Source organism: Rhipicephalus microplus, chromosome X (genome assembly GCF_043290135.1).
Source record: "Rhipicephalus microplus isolate Deutch F79 chromosome X, USDA_Rmic, whole genome shotgun sequence".
Taxonomy (NCBI): Eukaryota; Metazoa; Arthropoda; class Arachnida; order Ixodida; family Ixodidae; genus Rhipicephalus; species Rhipicephalus microplus.
Genome location: NC_134710.1, coordinates 503906992 through 503932218, shown reverse-complemented (window position 1 = coordinate 503932218; position 25227 = coordinate 503906992). Strand labels below are relative to the sequence as shown.

Below are 25227 nucleotides of genomic sequence, written 5' to 3'. Positions count from 1 at the left end.
TGTGAACGATTTTGGGTTTTAAATATTTTATGCATTGGGGATCATAGGAGCTATGATCTCTTTTGATTCTTCCTTTACCTAGAAAGATTCACCCCAAATGACACAAGGAAAGGCTGCAATCATATGACAGTGTACAGTGTAGATGGAAAGAAAGATGAAAAATATGGCATCTACATTCTCAAGTGTTTTCCTTTTTTTTTCAGGCAGTTGTAGCTTGCATGGTAACGAAAAGCGCTTACAGTCATCCATGATCCAATCAACAGCCATACCAGCAACATTTCTTTGACACCTTGGTCAGAGTGTGATGAAAACAGCACGCTGTACTGTTCATGTTTATTTACAACGCACATGTGCACAGCCCTTTGCAGTGTGCTCATTGTAACAGATATCGATCGATGTGATACTAAATTTGAGCTGAAAACACCAAGAAAGATGAGGGATCGCCCATTTCATTAATTTTTACACGAGCCAATTATGTAATCAATAAAAGAAGGGAATTCAAAGGGCTCGTTTTTCTGTTTAACTCGGCCTTTTTGAAAGCCAGAAGATAATTAAGCTGATGAAGTTATGGGTAATGTTAACTGTACTGTTTTAAGTGTATCGTAGCAATCGTGATATAGATGTGCATAATAACAAAGTGGAAGAAAGGCAATTTTTAGCACCAAACTTTCAACCTTCAAATGATGTACCTGATGCTCTACCGTAGCTCAAGTTGTATAGCATTTCCCGCATTATCCAAAGGTGGCAGGTTCAGACCCTGTTGGGGGCAAGTTGTCTTTCCGTTCACTTTGCTTTTTACACATACATATCACAATTATACATTTACAACGGTGCAATTTAGGTCCCCTGTACCTTTTCTTAGCCTCACTATTTTCTGGTTGTAATTATCCTGCATAAGTGAAACTAGAAATTGCGCAAGAAGAATGCAGCAGCACTCGAATGATTTTATGCAGGCAATGAAACTTGAATGCCACAACTGATCATCACTTGAACACTAACTGTGTCTCAATAGAATAATTTGATGGTCATCACATGTAACTAAATTATCTTATCTAGCCACTATTAAAGCATATGAACAATGAAAAATTGAAGTCTATGCATTCAAAAATACCTATTTAATTAAATGCTTTTTACAACTATACATGTTATTTTCTTTGTTTATAGTTGGTATCACACTTTCACCAAGCATACAACTACGATGCCATTACATCTTCCCTTGGTGTTTTTGTGCATACAATTGCAACGCTATATATGGTAAAGCTATCTTTTGTAAAAGTGTACATATTGATGTTTGGTATTTTGCTTTTGTAGTTACCTCATCAACTACTTCCCCTTTTGCTAGTATAGTTATTTGCTTTTTCTGGTGCATATCCCTGTATTGCTCCTGCATTGATTGTTTCATATCCCCGTATTGTCCCTGCATTGATTGGTGCAAGATTTTACCCAATCTTCTGCTTTTAATTACTGCACTTGATTCAGTGAAAAGTAAACAGCAACTGACTTACTAGGTGTCAATAAATAAATAGTGCAACTTCTTATGATACACTGATTGTGAAATTTTGAAATGGATGAGGATGGGCTATGTCATCAACAAAAATATAGTTTTGTTTCACATTCATCTATGAATATTATGTCAAAATACCTTAATCTTTGCGGTTCGAGACTACATGCAAGAGACAGAAAAACAACATTATTGAACTAAAGACTACCTGGTTACTATGCAAGGAGCCAGGGCAAGGGAAGAGTTGAGCGGGTTCTGACACTCTCCACAGTTTCTTAATGATTGAACTTTTTGGATTGCACTAAAGTATCTACACTCCTTCACATCAACCACCTGTGGCTGAAAGTTAGCCGTTCACCACATAAACACTGCGCAAAAAAATTTCCTGGGTTTAGTCATGGATCGAGCCCCTATTGCACGGCCTTGTTGGCTATTGCAGCTAACGGTTGCCGATTAGTTTCCAAGTACAGATTGCAAAGCCACATTTCCTATGACCAAATATTTCGTCTCTTGTTAAGCCATTGCAAGATGAATCTTGCCGGACGCTACGTGCACTAGTAGTTGGAGCTATTGTCTGACTAACCATATTAATTAAGAAGGTGTCTGCGCCTACTGGCTTGTGTGCATGGCAACTGTTCAGACTTGTTGCTATTTTGTGTAAACATCCTAGTTCATCTGACATGGGATGAGGTCCACATGAATTCTTGCTCCTAGATCAGGTGGCTTGTGTGTGGTACTATTTTCGCATACCTAAGGCATTGAATGGTAGCATAGTCACATTAACACAGAGGGCCTCGGGGTGTTTCACTGAGTCTCGTGCCGAGTCCATTCTGCAGGTGAGTTCCCATTGGCTATACCTCACTTGCATCCCCTCCCTTTAGGGCACTCAATCCTGCTGTGTCAGTCATACTAGCACAACTACCTGCGAGTACTTCACTGAATCAGTGAAAATGCAATACAGTGCATGTTATGAAGTGACATTACTGATGCGCTTGATTTTACTAATTCATTATTTATGCGTTGCCTGCATTTCACCCGAGGATAATGCAGAAAGAGGGTTAACACAACAATAACATATGAACTGCATGATGTGCAGTGCTTGCAATCTTAGCATTACAAATCCAAACACATTGTTTGTGAAACGTAATAAATGGTTTAACATTACTTGACTATTTCGAGGAAAAAAACATGTAGCTTCAAAATGGTAATAAACACTAAATACAAACAGATACGTTGTTGATTACCATAGTGGATGCTCACAAAATAAAATAAATTTTCTGCCATGACATCATCTCCAGGTGGTTCAGGGCAAATAAAATGCGCAACATGTAGCTTGCACAACTTCAATCAGCAGTTTTTCCATTGATTCATAGCATGATAGCACAAAAAATTTGGCTAAGCCGTCGTCAGCTGGTTTTTTTTTGTATAACGTGGCGAACAGCAACAAAAGCTATGAACTTTTTCTTTAGTTAACCATGTTATTGGTAATAGACAAGCCTCGCAGAATAAAGTTATCGACCCATTTTAATTGCATTCCGATTTTGACATGAGTCTCACAACAAAAAATAAAAAATACATGGCAATGCATCACATAGGCAGTTCAGGCTGCTGGTACTGTTGTATAATTTACAACTTGTTTTTTAGAGCATAACTGGGTATACTAACTGGTCAGTATGCTCAGTTACACTCATTGAAACATGAGTCATTGTGAGTGCGTGAAGAGTGAGTAAGTAGACACGAGTATGAATGTGGGCTAGTACTCTGAAGTGGGATTATTCATAAAGCAAGTTCAATCCAATTTATTTTCATCCTGTAATACAGAAAGGGATGTGATGAAAATCCGTCATCAGAACAATCAATGTTGAGAATCATCATTTTCACTGATATAGCGCACCACGACAAGGACACACACAAAGTAGAGATGCACACACACACAGCGAAAATAATGAAAACATTAGTTGCAAGTTAGCGCTGTGTGTGTGTGCATCTCTCCTTTGTGTGTGTCCTTGTCGTGGTGTGCTATACCAGTGAAAATGATGAATCTCAACCAACTAGCCCGGCAACGTGCCTTAGCAATGTTGAGAAACTTGATCCGAAGTGGACTTAACAGTGAAAAACAGGGCACTGTGTGAGCGCAGGAACACCGACATGAGTTTACTGAGAAGCTTCTGCAGTGACACTTTAGATTCCTAATATACTCAACACACACTTCATTGTACCAAATTGGTGCTATGAAGTGTGAAGTTCAGACTCGTAGCATGATGCAGTTGTAGCCACGCTACACATGCCTTGAAGGCTTTCATGTATTGTAGCTAAAACCCTACTGTGTGTGCTGATGAACTGTGGGGCATCACTTCTCACTTGCTTTTTAAATTCAAATGATTGCATGCATTCACAGTTTCACATTGCTCGTAGCACTTGGACTATGTTTTTTTCAGAAGTGGTTACTTACACGTGTATTATTTCTTTGTATTCACTGTTGCTGTGTTTCGAGAAAACCTAACTGATGCACGCTTTCACATGTAGCAAGCCATACCTTCTGGTACAGCAATATTTTTGAACGTTGTCCATCATTTTAACACTCACTCTAACAAAAACGAGCTGACCTTATCAACAGATTTATACGTCTTAGGCAGGGCTCATTCACACCGAAAAATGTGTTTGGGATGCCACAATCAAGCTACTCTGAATAAGTTGTTCCAGTTCTTTGTGGTTTGATTTAAACAAACAGTACAATAAACAACTGTAAATTGCGCTCAAAGCGTGAATTTTGATAAAGATTGGAATAAATGGCAACTGAAATATGAAAGTAGCTGCAGCTCTATTTAGAAAAGAGGAAGAAGAAAACGCATGCTTGCCTGAGCATTTTGAAATGACGAATTGCACTTCTGCTGAGAGTGTGGCTCCAACTACACAGAATAGCATTTTTTCTCAATTTTGTGATTAAGATTATACCGCTTTTTAACGTCTACCAGCAGTGGATGCTGGTAGATGTAAACAAACCTCCCCAGGCTTCATTTGCAGGCTCGCTTGTCCCCTGTACATTATTGTATTTTTTTATTTACAGGATTTCTGCTGGCTTCAAAGTGAAGCCATAAGCAGTAGTGGGTAACATATAAATATAGCACACTGAACATTTTCGCAATATATTACGCACAGAGAATGCCGCGGATACACAGGTTTTAACGCGGTAAAAAGAAAAATATACAGTGCATGACATGCAATTGCGCATAATACCTATATAAGTGTGTACTAACATCACTTGTGCGCTAACAACGCAACGTCACAAAACAAAGAGTACAAATATGGCAAAAAGACATGCTATAAGTTTTTTTAACTCCGATAAGAATGACGCCACTGTCACCGCCTCCACATCCCACTAGGGAGGCGATTCCACTTGCGTACAGTTCATGGAAAAAAATAGCCCATGTGCGAGTTCGTTCTGCAAGAAAATTCCTGTAATTTTTTGAGTGCGCATGGGTCGTCGTTTTTGAGCCCGCATAGGTCGTCGCAAGACTTTTTCTTTATACGCACTTGAATCAATGCCAAGCTTATTGTGATAAAGCAGGTACATATATTTTAGTCTTTCGTGATATCGCCGCAAAAGTAAAGCCTAAAAGCCAAACTAAAAAGAATAGTGGCCCGAGAACTGACCCTTGGGGAATGCCTGATCGCACGGGCGCCGGGCGTGAACACGAGCCACCAACTCATACGCATTGACTCCAAGACGATAAGTATGACTCAATCAATGAGAGAAGTGAGTTATTTTGTAATATGGGTTTTAATTTTTAAAAAAGGTGCGAGACGCGATCAAATGCCTTCTGGAATTCCAAAAAAATTATATCGATTTGACTCTGTTTATCTAAGGTTGAGGCAAACTCGTGTATTGTTTCAAGGAGTTGGGTACCCGTCGACATTCCCTTACGGAAACCATGTTGTCAGCACTCAATCAATTTATTTTGTTGCAGAAAGTTTGACAAGTGCGTAAAAATAATATGCTCAAGCAACGTTGAACACAGTAAAGATATTGGTCTGTATGACGTAATTAGTAAAGCATTTTCCGCCTTAGGGATCGGAACAACCTTCGCGCGCTTCCAATCTCTCAGGAGTTCTGCAGTGGACAATGTTTTTTGAATATAATAGATAAATACTTTGAGCACCATTCTGCATACCTTACTAAAAATTCGTTCGGTAGGAAATCAATTCCTGGTGATTTCTTGATATTGATTTTAAGCAGCAGTGATAAGACACCCTCGTCAGTTATCATTAGGTCAGAAATTTTAGGTACTTCATGAGAAATCGCAAAATTTGGATGTTATCTATCGTAATTTGTGTAGACTGAACAAAAGAACTTGTTAAACGATGACGCAAGAAGTGATTCATCAGTTACCAATTCTTCATTAATGAGGATTTTATATGCCTGTTGCTTCCTAGGTGACAAGTGTCGCCAGGACTTCGCAGGAGCAGAAAGCAAGACGTTTTTCAAAGATATGTTGAAAAAATAGTCTTTTGCCTTCTTTATGTTTTCATTTAACTGCAAACGCATATTAGAAAATTTGGATACATGAGGAGATGATGGGTTCTGGCGCAGTTTTGTGCGCATCTTTACTTTGCGTCCCTCTCGCACTACATCCCTCGTCGTCCAAGGGCGAGCAGATTGCGTTCTGATAATCTTTGAGGGGACATGATTTGAGACGCATTTCATAACAAGATTCTTGAATAAACCACACAAATCTTCGACAGAGCAACTACTTGACTCATATATATCACTGAAATCAGAAAACGATATATCTAACAACTCAAGAACGGCGACGTCATCAGCACGAGTGAAATTTGGCACTACGCGTTTTTTCTTCACTTCTTTCTTTACGCGCAGTGCAATGCCTAAAGATAACAATCGATGGTCGGATACACCGTCATAGATGCACAAAGCAGGATTTTGACGAAGGATTCTGTCACTCACAAGAAAAAGATCCAAAATAGATTGTGCGTTACTTTGAACACGGGGGGTTGCTTTACTAACTGTGTCAAATCGTGAAAAAGAACAATGTTGACAAAGGGCTCAGCAGCACTAGAAAGTGGTTCCGGTAAGTCCGCGTCCCAACTAACTTGAGGAATATTAATATAGCCAGCCAACAATATATTACAAGTGCTTCTATTGCAAGAACAAAGAGAATCATTAACACTTCAAAAACACCTTCTCGGCATTCGGAGGGCGGTAAAATGCACCCACAACCAGGTTCATTTCCTCAAGGTCTACATTAATAAAGACACTTTCAATACCGTCTCTATCGGAAAGCCTAGTCACATTGAGGTAGTTTTTAAACAGGACGGCCACACCACCACCACGAGATTGTCGGTCTTTCCTATAAATGCCATATTCTGGGAGCACTATTTTGTCGTCCCTAATATCTGATTGTAGCCAGGTTTTTGTTATTATAATCAGATGGGGTGCAGGCGCTATTATGATACTTTGCAGGTCATCAAGTTTATTAATGATGCTGCGGGCGTTGATTGATTCATTTGTGGGGTTTAACGTCCCAAAACCACCATAAATTATGAGAGACGCCGTAGTGGAGGGCTCCGGAAATTTCGACCACCTGGGGTTCTTTAACGTGCACCCAAATCTGAGCACACGGGCCTACAACATTTCCGCCTCCATCGGAAATGCAGCCACCGCAGCCGGCATATGAACCCGCGACCTGCGGGTCAGTAGCCGAGTACCTTAGCCACTAGACCACCGCGGAGGGGCATGCTGCGGGCGTTAAACTGAATGCAGCGAAGTGAATTGCCTGATTGCGCTTTGGTTCACTACTGAGATTCCTTAATGACATTGCCTGGAAGTGGCACTCGTTCGTTACGGTCTGGATCCCAAACGAACAGAACACCGTTAACTCGGATTTTGTCGTAGATTAATTTCACCTTTTTGCCTGCCCTTCAATTTTCCGCCGTGCTTTCCCAAAATTTTCTTCTTTTGTGTCGTGTAGTTTCCGAGAAGTCCTAAGAAATCGAAAACCTTTACCCTTTAGTTTGAAGCAATATTGAAGACACCAACCATGTCATGGTACTCAATAAGCTTTAGAATTATAGGGCGAAGCGTATGTATTTGTTTGCGCCTAATTCTGTGAATTCTTTCCACAGACGACACTTGTATTTCCAGGATATCGGTAAACACACCCTTCAACACACTTTCGCTGAGTTCATCGAAACTTTCATTAGTTGTTTACGGTATACTGAATACAATCAAATTGTTACGCCTATTTCTATCTTCAAGATCAGCTAGCTTGTTTTCCAAGCTTACAACCCATTTTTCAACTTATACGTCATTGTTTTCACCTCATTTACAGGCGTAACAACTTCTTCCACTTTTTTTAACTTCAGCTCAATGCCATCCAGCCTTTTCCGAATGCTTTTCTGACCATCCAAAAGCTCAGCAAGCAACTTTTGAACGTCAGAGCCGGAATTCGGCTCGACGTCGCCACACAACAAAAACAAAGACAGAAGCATTTCGCGTACACCAGAACAGATTCAGCTTAAGCTACATGGCCATGTCAGCTGGACAAAGAAAGGGTCATCACATTTGACAGATGAAACATCATCACTAACATGCATGAAGAAAATAAGCGGATTTGACATGATGTCGACGCGAGGACAGCCGACATGCCCTATGAAGAAGCTCGATAGATGCCGTGTATTTATATTTCCGTCCGCTGACGTCGATGTAGCCGCACGTAACACTTCCCATCCTTCCCAGCACCGCTTGTAGTACGCTGGTTGTCCTGCGCAGTCTTCAAATTTTTCCAGGTGACGAATGTGCAATGCGTCTCTCGGACAGTCGCCGTCGATCCAAAGACGAGAAGCTGCACAAAGAAAATGAGCGGATTTGACATGATGTCGACGCGAGGCCAGCCGATATGCCCACTTTTTTAATTTCAGTTAGACATCTTTTGCGCTTAATGCTGGAGACGTTAAGGCACTTTCTGTGGTGCATTGGAGTAAAATCACTCCTTGTACATTCACAAAAAAATTTGCTTGTTATATAAAAACACATGGAATCAAGAATGAAAATAAAAAATACAGTATTTGTTTGTTGCTTCCGGCAAGAAGTGTGCTTACAAAAGGTTTGATACCGATTAGAAGCATGATGGAAACAACACAGTACCAAACCTAAGTAATGCTGGAATATAGAGTGACTCATGCAACAAAACCTAGAATAATTGTTTCCAGGAATCCTCCCGTGGAAAGCTTATTTTCCACGTTATAGCAGTGCTCGCGTAATCTGTCATTCAGACACCGTTTTGTCGCCCAATATGGTACATTCCGCAAGATAATTGAAACTTGTAGATGATACAGGATACACAAACAACGAATCTAACGTGTTGTTTTTTATCACAAGCTGGGAGAGCCACAATTCTTGAACAAAAGAGCTAGCGAAGCTCCTCTAGTTTCTTGGGCGCTGAAAAAACGACACGTACGTTAGCCTTTTGAGCTGGGAGAGCCACAATTCTTGAACAAAAGAGCTAGCGAAGCTCCTCTAGTTTCTTGGGCGCTGAAAAAACGACACGTACGTTAGCCTTTTGCGCCACTTTCTTCATGTTGTGAGAAATTGTGTGCATGTAAGGGATAACACCTACACTCTAGCCCGAGTTCTTCAAAACTTTACGCGTGTTTTCTTTTCGAGACTCTTGGAGAATACGTTCGGCTACATAAACTTGTAACAGAACTGGGTAGCCTGCTTCGGTTAGACGCTTTCTTTGGGTCTCAAAACTGGACGCCATCTTGTGGTGACATGATTTGGTGACGGCATTTTTAAAACACAAGTTTGCGATGCCCCTATTAAAGAGTTTTGAATGCGCGGAAGCAAACGAAAGAAGAGGCCACACATGCTGGTGGTATATGAGCCACGAGCGATAAGCCGCTTCTTTCGTTCGTTTCCGCGCATTCAAAACTAATTAAAAGGGGCAACGCAGACTTGTGTTTAAAAAAATGCGGTGACCAAATCATGTCACCACAAGATGGCGTCCAGTTTCGAGACCCAAAGCAAGCGCCTAACCGAAGCAGGCTACCCAGTTCTGTTACAAGTTTCTGTAGCCGAACGCATTCTGCAAGAGTCTTGAAAAGAAAACAGGCGTAAAGTTTTGGAGAACTCAGGCTGCAGAGTAGGTGTTATCCTTTACATGCACACGATTTCTCACAACTTAAAGAAAGTGGCCCGGAGGGCTAACGTACGTGTCGTTTTTTCAGCACCCAAGAAACTAGGGGAGCTTTGCAAGCTCACTTGTCCAAAAATTGTTGCTTCCTCAGCTTGTGATAAGAAACACCACGTTAGATTCGTTGTTTGTGCATCCTGTGTCATCTACAAGTTTCCATCATCCTGTGGGATGTACTATATTGGGCAAACAAAACGGTGTCTGAATGACAGATTACGCGAGCACTGCTATAACGCGAAAAATAAGCTTACAGCAGGAGCATTCCTGGCGGCACACTGCAAAGGCTGCGGGTGCTCTCCTGATCTGTATAGTTGCATAGTTATCGGTCGTTGTATACATAGGCTCACACGGGAGATAAAAGAAGCCGAGGCTATAGAAGAATTAGGTAATTTGTTTGTAAGCTCGTCATCGATTTCCTTGTCAGAAAAGAAAAGGACGTTCCTTGGTTTAAGAACAAGTGCAAGATGAGTTGTGCTTTGTCGCGGATGTATAAAATGGGTGTGTTTGGCATGATATAAACAGTTGGAAGTTTAGCACCTACCTATCTCTACGTCTGTGTCGTGTCCCCTTCTTTTTCCTACTGCGCTAATACAGGTTACGTTCTTGCTGTATCAGACTGTTTGAACACTGTACTAATCACTGTAACGTGGGTGTCTGGGTAGCTTAGCAGGCCAAGTGTTGTGCTGCTAAGTAGGAGGAAACAGTTTTGATTCCTGGTGATGCTGCCCCCATTTCGATAGGGTCAGAGAGCAAGAGCACAAGTGTATTATTTTGAGCAGTATGAGAGAACACGAGTGGATTGGAACGGCTGTCGCCATACTATGCTTCATTATCACATTAAATTCACAAGCAGCTCTAGTGATACAATCAGCTGCTGTTTTGTATCCGCACTAGCAAGGCAGCAGCCGCAACGCTTAGTAGAACTATGGTGTTCTTTGTTAAAAACAGTGAACATAGCGCACGCTAAAAAACAGAAATACGAGGGATAAAGCATGGCATGAGGATTTTTGCACTTTTCAAATTGAAAAAAAAATGGCTGAGTTGAGAGGCACTGCTTTATCTCTCCAGGTTTATTCGTCCAGAAAACTCGTTCATCTACGAAGTTTTCTGATTTTACACCTTTTCCAGTGTTTTCATGAGCTGCTGCCATGAACCTTGTAACAGTGTGTTCGGGGCTGATTGCCATGCACTTCCGTATTCCCCGCCATAGTGTTTATAATAGTATTATTTTAGGTTGATGTTACAGAACACGAGAAGAATAACCCACAATATCCCTTTAGAGTATGTAATAAACATACTATGCCTTTTGCGCGTAATGTAGAGGATGAGATTCTGCTTTACTGGGCTTAAATTTGTCATTGATTGATATGTGGGGTTTAACATCCCAAAACCACCCTTTGATTATGAGAGACGCGTAAATTTGTCATACAAAGGCATCGATTATGTTTTGCGAGTTCAGATGCCGCATTATTGATAAACCAGAACCTAATAAAAGGATAAAACTTCCACGAAAGAACCGTCTAGATTGGGCTCCTCTATGAATGTGATCATCCGAAGACAATTGATTCTGTTCTCAAAATAAGGGCAGTAGCCCAGCTATTCTGTTGACTTATTTATATGCTTACACACTTATAGCTTTCTACTAGAGCACATAGATATGTAAAACTATAAACTCAACTTTACAGTCCTCAACAAATATGTGTTCAGTACCCATCTGCTCTCACAAAATGCCACTACTAAAACCTACACAATTAGGCACCGGCAAGAACCGAGAAGTTATGATTCTTTTCGGTGTGCGAAATGTTCCAGTCCCAACACAAAACCATACGCATGCATATCGTCTAGTTGCATAACGTACACGTATAAAAAATGAAGGCACCCAAGATTTATATAAAACACTCCTAAAAGTAGTGTATAGACCTGTCAGCATATGCAAATTAGGCGACCTTGTAGTTGCACATCACAGAGATGCACTTGAAGCCCACAGGTAACTAATTCTTCAAACAAATAGTACGTGAGAGATGCAGATAAATCTAGCTTTTATAGTTTGATCAAGAATAGCACATTACTAATTCCCTGCATGATTTATTAGTAACACAAGCACATTGCGTGGTGCACAACAAATAAAACAGCACCTTAAGCTGCTGAAACCCACTGCAGGTATACGCCAAAGAACACTATCGGTCCCTCTAAAGCTATGTCGTCACCATAGAGCAAAACAAACAGCAAACTAGCTCAGAAACAATGAAACATGCGTGACAGCGATGAAGAGGCGATGAAACTAATGCATTTCAATGTGTACTCTGGACACCAAACGCAGGAATTCAATACGTTGCACGTTTGTGTTCAATGAGCATGAGTCATTTGTAGATTTTCTCCTGCGTGGGATTACTTGAGAAGTTAATAATGGTATGAAACACACACAGTCGACAGCACCTGACACGCACGTACAAAGCACACTTTGTGCCTTTTCATGGGTCATCCATTGGTCATCCTTTCCATGGTTTACATCCGAAACCTAGCACTTCTTTGCTGTGTTTCAATCAATAATTCCACAAATGCTGATTAACTCTCGTACTAAAATCACAGTTTCATTCATATTAGCTTCTTTTGTGCAGATGGCGATTAGGCCTCAGCATATGCTCATTCACTTTATATGTGCGTCATGTGCCCCACCGCGGTGGTCTAGTGGCTAAGGTACTCGGCTGCTGACCCGCATGGCGCGGGTTCGAATCCCGGCTGCGGCGGCTGCATTTCCGATGGAAGCGGAAATGTTGTAGGCCCGTGTGCTCAGATTTGGGTGCACGGTAAAAAACCCCAGGTGATCGAAATTTCCGGAGCCCTCCACTACGGCGTCTCTCATAATCATGAAGTGGTTTTGGGACGTTAAACCCCACATATCAATCAATATGTGTGCGTCATGTTTCGAGTCGAACACACCTGAAGACGTCTATTATCAGTGCACTTTTCTCAGCCTAACAGCGACAGCGCAAAATAGCTCATAGGAATATTTTACTGGCATGAGTAGTTTCAGCACACGGTATCTAGCACCAGGTGCAAACAAAATTGGTAATCAAAACGTACTGAAAGGAGCCTCCAAGAAAACTGTTCGGTTAATACGGATCAATTTTGTTTGCATTAAATAAAAAGTTTATGGCGAAAAGATATGTCAATCACAAAAGAACGAGCAAAAGACAATCTGCGAGTACTGGAAAGCTACGATTTCGGCAACTCGGTCAGCTTTTGTAACTATCATCATAACTGCTATAAAAAATTGACACCAATTGTTGTGACAGTTGTACGTTAAGAGATTTTATATTGAACACGGAATTTTTGTTAGTTATGCTGTATTTTCCCCTATATGTATATCACCTTCGATTATAATATGAAAATTTGTAGGAAACCGCAGCATTTTTTTTCACTTGACAATCGATAAGCTTTCTCTGTCTTTGGGGAACATCAAAAAGACTTACGCATCACGACTTCCCTTTTGTTAAATTTTCTGTGTGTATTATTTTCCCACGTTAGACATGAACGGTACCTCAAGTTGTCATTTATGACTCCAACATTCTTGCACGTATATAATACAGCGTTGTATAAAAGCAAAGCGGGCAAGTGAAAAAAGAACTTGAAACACACCATACGCGAGCTAGACAGTAAATTCAAGTTTGACGGAATTCCTGTATTGAGGTGCCAGATACACAATAAAGCTCAACTGACAGCACCCATTCACGGCACATTTCAGAGCACACACACGCGGCAAATAACTTTTGCGTCTAGCACCGCTGCAGAACATCGCAGGCTCACACCCGTACCGGTATCTCGTGAGCAAACTTAGTCAACTGCGGACACGATCGAGCACTTCGGACACGACGTAGTCACCACAGCATATTGCCAGCGGCAAAGCAGCGCACATGCCGCAAAACATGACGAATGACGGTGATACCACAGATTGTGGCATCACCCAGTACTCCTCACGAATGAACCACGAACATGGCGCACATACAAATCACAAACACTGCTTGCAGCAATCGAACACTTTTGGCGACAAGTATGTGTCATCCGAAGAGGATACCTGCAGATTGACGTTCCGGTTTGCAAGTCGAAGTGAACGATGGCAAGAAACACACGAAATCGTCGGTCTCCAACCTCGCTCAAACTTAACTCTCCGTCGGGTTCCATCGGCAATCGCAGCCAGTGACGAGAGCAGGAAGGCTGCACCGGCGGGCTGCCTTTCGATGAAAATACTTGCGGCTGCTGGTTACCTCTAGTGGTAATTGCAATGACGTCGAAATAAGCCGTCTTTTAAGCAGCTGCCGACTAGGCCTTGCCACTCACTTCGTCGCTTCAGGCGAGCGCCACGTTGCACGACCGGCTTGCGTGATGACGTCGTGGGCCACCGTTTTTTTAAACCAATCAGCAGCCTGGAAAGCTTGCGGGTTCATCCCTTCCGGCCGAAGCCGAGAAGCTGTCACCGAATCTGGACCGGTCGAAAACCGGGCCCGCACAGAAAAAAAAAACGGAGCGGAACCGGACGTGCTGCCGTACTGTGGTTTGGTCATTAGGAGCGATGCTCCTTATGGCATGGCTTGTGCGTCCCCCGTTGTTGTGCCTAACGTTAGGTGGCGCATAACTGATAGGGCGGTTATGTGCCACAGGGGATAGACGGGTATGTGCCACAGGGGAAGGAGAGACGATCGCGATGAAAAGATGCAAGATGTCGGTTATAGAGCGTTCATTAGGTTGACGGATGGACGGACGAATGGATGTACACACAGATGAACAGATAGACAAGCAGACGAATGGATGGACGGACGCGCGAATGGATAGACAGACGCACAGCCGGATGCACGGATGAGCGCAGAACCGTACGCATGGACGGATGGATGAATGCACAGACGGACGGATAGACGCATGAATGGACGCAAGGACGGACGGAGAAAAGAACGAACTGATGGACGGAAGCGCGGACGGGCTGGCGGATGCTTCGCCCCACTCATTATCTTTCACTTTGTGGAAATGCTCTTAACTCTGACAAATGAGAATGCAATTTATAGGGGGCTATGTCAGGCATCAGGTGGCGTCCGTGGCAGCGGCCGCGTGCCCACAGGTGTTATTTCTGCTGTCTCACTCCCTCTCCCATTGCAACAGCTTATCCTCGCTCCTAGCAACCTGAGCATGTGGTGCAAAAAGTTGTAGGAGAGGGTCGGTGAAGTGCTTCGCCGCTCCTTCTTTCGCCATTCGCTATCTCCTCCATTCGCCCACCCTGCCGCGGTGGTCCAGTGGCTAAAATACTTGGCTGCTGACGTGAAGGTCGCGGGATCAAATCCCGGCTGCGGTGGCTGCATTTCCGATGGAGGCGGAAATGTTGTAGGCCTGTGTGTTGAGATTTGAGCGCACGTTAAAAAACACCAGGTGGTCAAAATTTCCGGAGCCCTCCACTACAGCGTCTCTCATAATCGTATGGAAATTTTGGGACGTTAAACCCCACATATAAATCAAATCAATCCTTTCGCCCCACTCCACCGTTCACTGGCTGGGCGCCTCTAAAAAACATTCAGAAATGTGTGCTTGAGACGCCGCTGTGAAATGCAAACCCCGAGCCAAGAACGCTGGCGACCCAGTCTCCCATCCGCTCGTTCCTCATTCTCGACCGTTCACTGGCTGAGTCCCTCTCAAGGCGATGACGGAAGTCGGTGAAGGCGAATGCCTGTGGCAACGGTGCCTTCTCTCTGCGCAAGAAATGCATGCGCATTTACTCACGAGACCCTTCGGGTATGTGGGGGCATTTTTTTTCCCTCCGTGCTTCCGCCCGCCACTCAACGCTTGTGTGAAGCTGATGCTGACTCCGGGCGCCGAGCTCACGAGACAGTGGCGGTTTTTCCTTCCTCCACGCTTGCACCCGATTTTACACGAATATGGGCAGTAATTGTGCACCGCGTGTGTGTCATGGCTATATTTTTCGCCTGGCTCCCTACACGAAGGATGTAGTAGGTAGAAAGCGTCGCTTCTATGTGATTCGTTATCCGGTTGCTGACTGAGAGTGCAGAATTGAAACTTTATGAACAGCATTGAACGACATAAATCAATAGTCTTTAATGAGATTCATAATACACATGCCAAGTGTTGGGCTTTGTGTCCTGTCGTGGAGTGCTCTTCTTAATAGGTTTCCATTTGCGACTAGAATTTAGTGCAGGAAACTGCCTAACTGGGCTCTTTGTTACATGATTACGAGTGGAACAAACTATGCTGGACACACAACAGAGGAAGAACGCCAAGCGAGAGTTCTGTCTTTGTGAATGTGGCGTGTTTTATTTTTTTAGTGAGTTCTGTGGTATCATGCCTGAAGAGAGAAACACTTCGAAAAAGCACTAAAGATGATCGAGGTAGCCTTCAGGGAATTCACATGTAGTCCTCGAAGCAGAGATGCCCAACGTCTGGGCGTCTTCATAGTCTTATTTTATATTTCGTGCGTGCGTATGCGTGCGGTCAGCGAAACAATCGTAATAGACATATTGTAAAGGTTTTACCCAACTTTAGGGTGTCAGCTACACAAATATAATGTATTTGGCATAATCATGCACATCTTTATTTATCACTTCGGCAATTTTTTAAAACATCACCTAATCATTTGCTTTCACAGGTTCAACCTGGATTCGTTACAAGGAAGGGATGGTCTTCAGCGCTTCAACATTCAGAACACTGTCATCGCGGATACTTGTCCCAAAATTCCGCGCTGCCCTTCAACAAAATTCCGATCCATCGATGGCCTATGCAACAACCTTGAGAACAGAGAGTGGGGGAAGTCGCTCACGGCTTATGAGAGGTTCCTGCCACCAAGCTACGCCGATGGTGAGCGTTCACGCCGATCTTCAAAAATAGATCCTATAATTGCTGCATCACTTTCCTACAGGGAACTGTTATCAACATAAGTTCCCTGGAGCTTAAAAATGGCCACTTTTTGCCCAATTTTCTGTTCAATTTCGCACATTTTTGTCGATAACCCTTACGAGACACATAGCTATTAAAACAACGGCCATATTAAGTGCGAAGTATTTCTTTACAAACTTCGGCGACTATGACCGTATCAATTAATCTATCTATCTATCTATCTATCTATCTATCTATCTATCTATCTATCTATCTATCTATCTATCTATCTATCTATCTATCTATCTATCTATCTATCTATCTATCTATCTATCTATCTATCTATCTATCTATCTATCTATCTGTCTGTCTGTCTATCTATCTATCTAGAAACCCACAACTTTTAGCTCTCATGGCAGGTCCGATAATCGGATCTACACCAAAATGATATAGCATAACGTGACTTATGACGAGGAAATCCACTAGTGATAACATCCAAAACATGACGTGTATGTATTGAATGTCATGATACACATGTTACAATATTGCTGCACCTGCAGTGCTTTCGTTCTTATGACATATTGCAAAACTGGTATGGCTTGACATGAGTGCATGACGACCATAAGTGACAGGCCCTACCATTAGATTCATGACATGCATGTCATATTAGTCATGGCTACTCGTCATACTCATGGATCTCGCGGCTGTTTCGCTAGTTTCACATATACAAAATTTGGCGTACAGATATGTGTGTCACCTAAGAACATGGCTACATGCCACGCTCATGATGCACTCCCGGTCATTTCGCTAGCTCCACATTCACCGAATTTCGTATTACGTGACGTGAATGGCTGACGTGTTCATGCAAACATGAAAATCATGAGATTAGTGTCATGTACCAACATTTATATATATATATATATATATATATATATATATATATATATATATATATATATATATATATATATATATATATATTGAGATCTAACAGACAGTAATGCCAAGGAATGTACAGAGGAAAATGAGCCCTTAGGTACACACTTCTTTCCCTTATATATATATATATATATATATATATATATATATATATATATATATATGTGTGTGTGTGTGTGTGTGTGTGTGTGTGTGTGATGTAGAAAGGCAGTGACTTCTAGTAAAAGCAGAAGAAGAAGTCAGAATAGAATAATCATGGCGAATGAGCCCGGCCACGTCTCCCATTCACCATAGTGTCACACGAGTTGACAGGATCAAGACGTCGCAACAACTTCATCAACCGGCCATCATCATCGAAGATCTCAGCGAGACGCAGTGACCGAACGCGGACCACAGAAGTGCATCACCACTGGACACCATTGCAACCATCATGACGGAACTATCGACGGACCCTCCCATCCCCAAGCACACCGGAGCAGCGGACGATGGGCGCGTGCAGGACTGGTTCTACCTGTTCGAGCTCCACACTGCCGCTGCATCATGGTCGGAACGGGAGATGGTCGCCAACTTTACCGACTACGTCTCCAGTGAGGCCTTAAAATTCTACCTCACCCACATATTTCAAAACGACGAGTCATGTGAAAAGATCAAACAAGAAATGATCGTTTGGTTTAAACACTACAATGATGACTATGAAGACTTGCTTATAACCCACCATCCACAGACAATCGCGCTCAGTCGTCACAGTCAAAACCAGTCTTCACGCGTGAACCCACCTCCTGCTTTTCCATCGCGTGGATCTTCGGTTGCTCACAACGCCCACCTTATGTCTCACACGTTCACTAAGGTCAGAATAGAGCAGAAAAGCTCACAGCGTACTCAGTTATACCGGGGACCTACAGTTCAGTTTCATCCCCCGGAAGAGCTCGCATCATTCGTTGCACACAAAGGCAACCATTCCCAACTGGAATTTGACTAAACCACGCCTGTTGCGGCGTCGCCATTGAGAGCTCAGCAATCTGAAAGCCCAGCACAGGAGGCTCACAAACGACTCTAACAGGTTGCCAGGTGCCAGAAGCCTACGAAATTAATGCTGTCGAAGGCGCCTCTGATGTTCCTCCAGGCAAATCTGTCCTACCAACTTCACTGCCTCAAAAGCGTAGCAACAGCTGCCAAATGGACACTACATCAATTTGTGAAGAAAACAGGCCTGATGTTCAAGAAGCGCTCCCACCTCAGCACGTTCCGATGCAACCACAGCAACGCCAATCTTGTTCGTTTTTCAGTACTATCCAGGCTGTGTCATCATCATTTCCAACGTTGAATGCATTGTTATGCTCTCCAGAATGCAACAGCCAACCGGCCCCCCTGAGGTCTCCTAGATGTCACTGGACTGCCTTTCCTGTGAATATTCTTTGCAAGTGCATGGAACCGCCGTATTTCATAAAACTACTCCATTTTGTGATATTTTTTTCCTATGATGAGACACCACTTGTTCATGTTTCATAGTTCGTAGCTCAGGCATTCTTTTGGTGGGAGAGGGAATCCTGATACGTAGGAAGGCAGTGACTTGTGGTAGAAGCCGAGGAAGAAGTCAGAATAGAATAATCATGGCGTATGAGCCAGGCCACGTCTCCCATTCATGATAGCGTCATATATATATATATATATATATATATATATATATATATATATATATATATATATAGCTGCGTAATTTTTTTGTAAAGCAAGTCATCTCGGACGATAAAACCATGGCTACCTATGGGTAGAGCGGCTGAGTCAAAAAGACCATCCATGATGCGGTTGTTGCGCTGTCTTCCGGAAGGTAGCGAGGTCAGGAAAAGCAGTATCATCGATGGCAGCTAGAAAATCGTCAAAACTGTCGGCATCACATGGAGTGGGTCATAGGGTAAGCCTCGAGAGACAGTCGGCGTCCGAATGATGGTGGCCACTCTTGCAGCATATCGTAAAGTTCACATCCAGCCAACGTAACGCCCATCGCGCGAGGCGAACAGAAGGGTCACGGAGACCAACCAACCAACATAGTGTATGGTGGTCAGTCACGATAGTGAAGTGCCGCCTGTAGAGATTTGGGCGGAGCTTATGCACTGCAAGAACCACAGCGAGGCACTTTTGTTCAGTAATGGTGCAATTATTCTCGGCCTTGCTCAACAAACGAGTGGTGTAGGCGATGACATGCTCGGCGTCATCGAAGTGCTGGATGAGCATGGCGCCGAGACCGATGCCACTCGCGTTGGTGTGCACTTATGTCGTGGCAGACGGGTCAAAATGGTGGAGTATGGGTTAAGACATGAAAATGAATTGACGTTCACGAAATAACGCATCACACTCCGCTGTCCAGTTGAAATCCTATCTTTGCAAACCAGTCAATGGTTAGGCAGTATCAGCGAACTTGGGCAGAAATTGGCGGAACTATGAAGAGAAACCCAGAAAACTTCTTAGTTCACGTTGTGACTGCGGTTGTTTGAAACAGGTAACTGCAGCAACCTTCTGAGGGTCTGGGCGCACACCATGTTTGTCTACGAGATGACCAAGTACAAATGCTTCTCGCTGACTGAAGTGACGTTTCTACGAGTTTAGGGTAAGGGCAGCTTGTTCAAAGCATGCTAAAAAACGTCAAGTCGATGGTTGTCTTCAGCAAAAGTGCGTCCTAAAATGACAATGTCGTTGAGGTAACATAAACAAATCTCTCATTTGAGACAACAAAGTACCGAATTCATAAACCTTTCAAATGTCGCAGAGGTGTTGCACAAACCAAACGACATGATATTGAATTCAAGCAAGTCATCTAGCGTGGCAAAAGTGGTTTTCTTTTTGTCGGCGGAATGCATACGTACCTGCCAATAGCCCGATTGCATGTCGACAGATGAGACTTAAGATGCCGAATGAAGACAGTAGATAATGTCGTCTATGTGGGAAAGGGGATACACATCCTTTTTTGTCACCGGTAGTCGCCGGTAGTCGACGCGAAACCTCCAGGACCCATTTTGTTTCCTCATAAGGATGACCTGTGCAGCCCAGGGGCTAGAAGACTCATAGATGACGCCCTTAGCCAACATGTCTTCCACCTTTTTGGCGATCACCTTGCGCTCGATGCAGACGCACGGTATGGTTTCTGCCTTATGGGATGCGCGGACCCCATGTCGATACTGTGGCGAGCCCGCGTATTAGAAACACGAACTTTGGTGGCGTCCTGGGTGAAATAAAACAATGAAGCATGCCTGCAAAGGACGCTGACCAGGGCTTGACGCTTCTTAGAGCGTGGTGCCTTGCTAATCATGTTCGACATCGGCGAAGCGTCTTCGGGGACTGGGGCTAGTCTCCTGCCCCCGGAATTCGTTCGATGCGTGATTGCTTAAGGCGTTGATATTATTGCTCGTATCCGCTTCAAACGAAGCAAGTCGCATACCGCTTGGAAGCACAACAGACTGGTTCGACAAATTTGACACCCACAATGTACTTGTGCGACAGGTCACAGAGACAATACAGTGAGGGGCGAGCCCACCCTTTTTTTGCGACTATTGATGGCATGGGCTCAACAACAGCGTCAAATACAACGTTGTCGGCACTAGCAACACTAATGTGAACGCTGGATAGCGAACGGGGCGTTACGACGGAATCTTCACAGACGGCGAGGGTGTCCGAACAAGTAGCAGGTTGGTCGGCAACAAAGTGAATGACAAAAAGCTAGCCGGTACCAGAGTCAAGAGTGTCACTGCACTGTTGCAGGAAATCTAGACCCAGATACACAATATACGTTCATTCAGCAAGCACTGCGAATTCAGCCTGATAGACATAATCAGAGAAATATACGTTCGCGGTACGCACTCCAAGAGGTCGAAGCAATTCTCCACTTACGGCACGAAATGTGCTCGCATTATCCCCCTTGAACATCACCATATGACCTAATTGGGTTTTGAAATTCATGCTGATAACGGAGACACTTGATCCCGTGCCAACTAAAGCTGTCGTAACATTGTCCACAGAAACACAAATCTTGTTAAGACGCGTATTCTCTGGCGGAGGCGTAGCGGCGTGTAGCTGAAGATGACTGGTGACCTTACCTCCATTCGTCGCGCCGCCTAGTTTTCCGGCGGCCGTGAAGTGGGATGTCGTCGAGGAGATGGACATCTTCAGTAGCGTGAAGGTGGTGGCGTCAAGCTTCGCACAGACGCTGGTGAGTCACTGCGGTGATCTCCCCGGTGGTTTGGCCTGCTTTCAGAGTCTGAGGGCCAGGGTGTCTCGTGAACGTGCTGATTGCTGCGCCCGTAGAAAAAGCATGGTCGCCCATACGACGGGGCTGCCGTGCGATGGCGATCGGGGCAGAATCGGGTGACATGACCACGCATGCCACAGTGAAAGCATATGGGACGTTTGCGAGGTGCGTTGATGTCAGCGAAAGGGTGAATGACCCGTTCGTTCCATGCCTGATAAACGGTAGGTGGTCTGCGCGCGTATTCCTCAATCAATGGGTAGTACGGACGCATAGTTTGGTTTGGCCCTCGAGGACGAGGCGTATAGCTGTAGGCATCAAGGGAGGTGGCGTTGATAGTCGTAGCGCTTAAATCACAGGGAGGAAAGGGTTCTCGGACATTAGGTGCCGGCCGAGAAGCCGCCTCGCGTAGGTCGAGCTCTTCGCGCACTACATGGCGAATCATGGACGAGAGATTCGATGGGGTTAGATGCACGTTGACGCTGGCAATAGTATTGACGTTGGGCAGTTGGCCGAACTTTAGTGTAATTCGCCGCGCTTGCAGCGCTTCAAACGTGCGGCAGTGCTTGATAACGTCGCTTATACGCTCAAAAATTTCTTTTGCCACGAGGAACTCTTTCCCACCGTGCCCCCTGGCAAAATTTTTTTTGCCAGTGGGCACGGTGGAGGCACGATGGACGCAAATTCATCAAACCCTTCTTGTTCTTTGTACAGACTGTGCTTGCCATCACCTTGATCCCTCGTCAGGCGACACACGTGTCCACCGCACTGGGCCGGATGCGAAGGAACGTATCTTCCACTGGCACATCGATACACAGAGGGATAACGCAGCTGACCTGGACATGCGCATCTGTACTGCACCATTCGGAAGACTACTGGCGCCACTCTCGTCGACATCATCGTGTGCATCTGGTATAAGAACAGTCGCCGTAGCTGACTGGGCCAGTGGGCACGGTGGAGGCACGATGGACGCACATTCATCAAACCCCTTTTTGTTCTTTGTACAGGTGAAAGACAACCATTCAGTTTCCTGTTACAAAAGCAATAAGGTGTGTCTGTTACTTCTACCGTGCCCACGGTCACTGCTTTTAAATATGCTTGCCGTATATCATTGTTTCGTTGAATTGTTGACCTGTTGTGGTGACGTAGAGGAAAACCAGTGTCCTAACACGGAAGAAACGCTCAGTTCGTTAATGAAGGATATAAAGGAAATTAAAGCAACCATCAGTACTAGTAGCCTGAAGTTGAACAAAACAACGCAAAACCTGACATCAATTGAAACGAAACTGGACGGCCTTTCGTCCACTGTGTGCGATTACACATCTAGAGTGGACGACCTGCAGAAGACGGTTGATCAACTAATTTTGCAGGTAGACTATTTAGAGAATAGAAGTAGAAGAAACAACCTTATAATATATGGTATTACAAAGCCTCGGGGAGAACAACTCGAGTCGTTGGAAGAAGTTACTGAAAAAATACTTCGTGATACCTTGAGTGTTCATGACGTTAAAATTGAACGTATCCACCGACTGGGGAAGCCGAATCCGAGCAGGGACCATCCGGTAATTTTCAAGTTAGTGGACGGGAGAGACAAGTCGAGAGTACTGAATTATTTCAGAAAACTTAAAGGTACCAACTATAGTATTTCCGAGGATTTATTCCCTCGTATTCAGGCAATCCGGAAAAAACTATGGGAAGTTACGAAGGAAAATAGAGAGAGAGAGGTGAAAAGGTTGCTCTTTTGTTTGATAAAGTAAAAACCAACACAAGACTGTTCAGATGGGATGAAGGAAGCAACATGATGGTTCCATTACACTCGGAACGACACGATTCTCCCCTGCGTAATGATCGGGCATCTCAAAAAAAAAACGACACAACGCCACTGCCACCATGCGCCAGCCAGAATACGTTTTTTATTATGAATATTAATGCAAGAAGCATTTTGCCTAATTCTGCTGATTTGGAGGGCCTTCTTCTAGCGTATAACCCAAACATGACGGTAATAACTGAGACGTGGCTTCACAATAACGTTTCTGATGAGGACATCGTGCCAAGGTCACATGAGATTATTCGCCATGACCGGGAGGCAAGGGGTGGTGGCATCGCAGTAGTACTGAAGAAAAACATTGAGTACACAGTGATATCTCACAATACCAACGTAGAAATGTTATGGATTCGTGTGTTCGCCTGTGCCAATACAGTGTTTTCGTTGGTGCAATTTACAGACCCCCGGATGCAGATCTTTCAACTCTAGAAAAACTGCATGATTTCATGTATGAGCACTGTAAAAGCAATGCTAATGTCATCTTGTGTGGTGATCTCAACCTTCCAAAAATCAACTGGGACCAACTGTGTGTTACGTCATCATGTCCACATTCTGAGTTAATGCTCGATATTGCTTTCTCGTTTCGTCTGAAGCAGTTTGTGGATCAGCCTACGCGTGTATCAGCTACTTGTAGCACAGTTCTTGATCTTTTTTTCGTTTTTGAAAATATTAGTGCTGCGGGCTATGACATATCGCAATTGCCTGGCTATCCGATCAAAATATTGTCCTTTTGTGGGTCGTATGCGAGTCTCGAGGATAAAGGGCGAAAACGTCACTAAACAATTCCCTGATTTTAACTGTGCTTAAGATGAGAGTGTACTAGACCTTCTAGAGGAAGATTTTTATTTTTTTCAGCATATTTATGCTACTGGAAATTCTACTGTCCAAGATTTGTGGATTCATTTCAAGACTGTTGTTAATAAATGCATTAGCAATTTTGTCCATACTAGACAAAAAAGCGTAGTCGGCGGAATCCCTAGGTCACTCACGAAATATTAGTTGAAACGCCGTGTCAAGCGATTACATCGCTCGGCTGGGAAAAGAGGGGCGGTGTCCCTACAGCTACTCCGAGATGAATTGCGCACAAAGATAAAGCTATGATTGATTGATTTGTGGAGTTTAACGTCCCAAAGATAAAGCTATGCAAGTTACAATTCTTCAACGTCAAAATGCATCATTTTTTTGCAAATGACCCAAGAAAGTTCTGGTTGCACCTAACGAAAAAGAATGAGGCTATTAGCAAAATGAAACTTCATGACACTATCACCAATAACAGTAACTGTATAGTATAACTGTATAGTAACTGTATTTAATGACTACTTTTCGTCTGTGTTTTCTCGCGCCACCGTTCAGCCCTCGTCATATCCGAAAACTAGTTATGCTATCCCGGATATAGAAATCAACGCAAGCAGCATGTTTTCGGCGCTACTCGAATTAGACACTAAAAAATCTATCGGCCATGATGGCATACCAAACATGTTCCTGCGCAGATACGCCGAATGGTGCGCGAAGTATCTGAACATAATCTTTAAAGAAACTATACGGACAGCGGAAATACCTTTAGAGTGGAAAACTGGAAAGGTGGTGCCTATTTATAAGACTGGTGACAAACCTTAAGTAATCAACTACAGACCAGTTTCGCTAC

The 25227-nt window shown here is 43.6% G+C and overlaps 1 protein-coding gene across 3 annotated transcripts in view; it reads left to right on the top strand.

The window, feature by feature from the left end:
* The window catches only part of LOC119160735 (chorion peroxidase), a 1158638-nt gene that overhangs the window by 173310 nt on the left and 960101 nt on the right, over positions 1 to 25227 (top strand). For 2 of the 3 annotated variants that reach the window (XM_037412942.2, XM_037412943.2), the window contains exon 6: positions 16355 to 16563. The exons of the other annotated variant lie outside the window; for it this stretch is intronic. In XM_037412942.2, coding sequence (XP_037268839.1) covers positions 16355 to 16563 — 209 coding nt within the window. The remainder of the gene's footprint in view (positions 1 to 16354; positions 16564 to 25227) is intronic. 3 annotated transcript variants of the gene reach the window in all.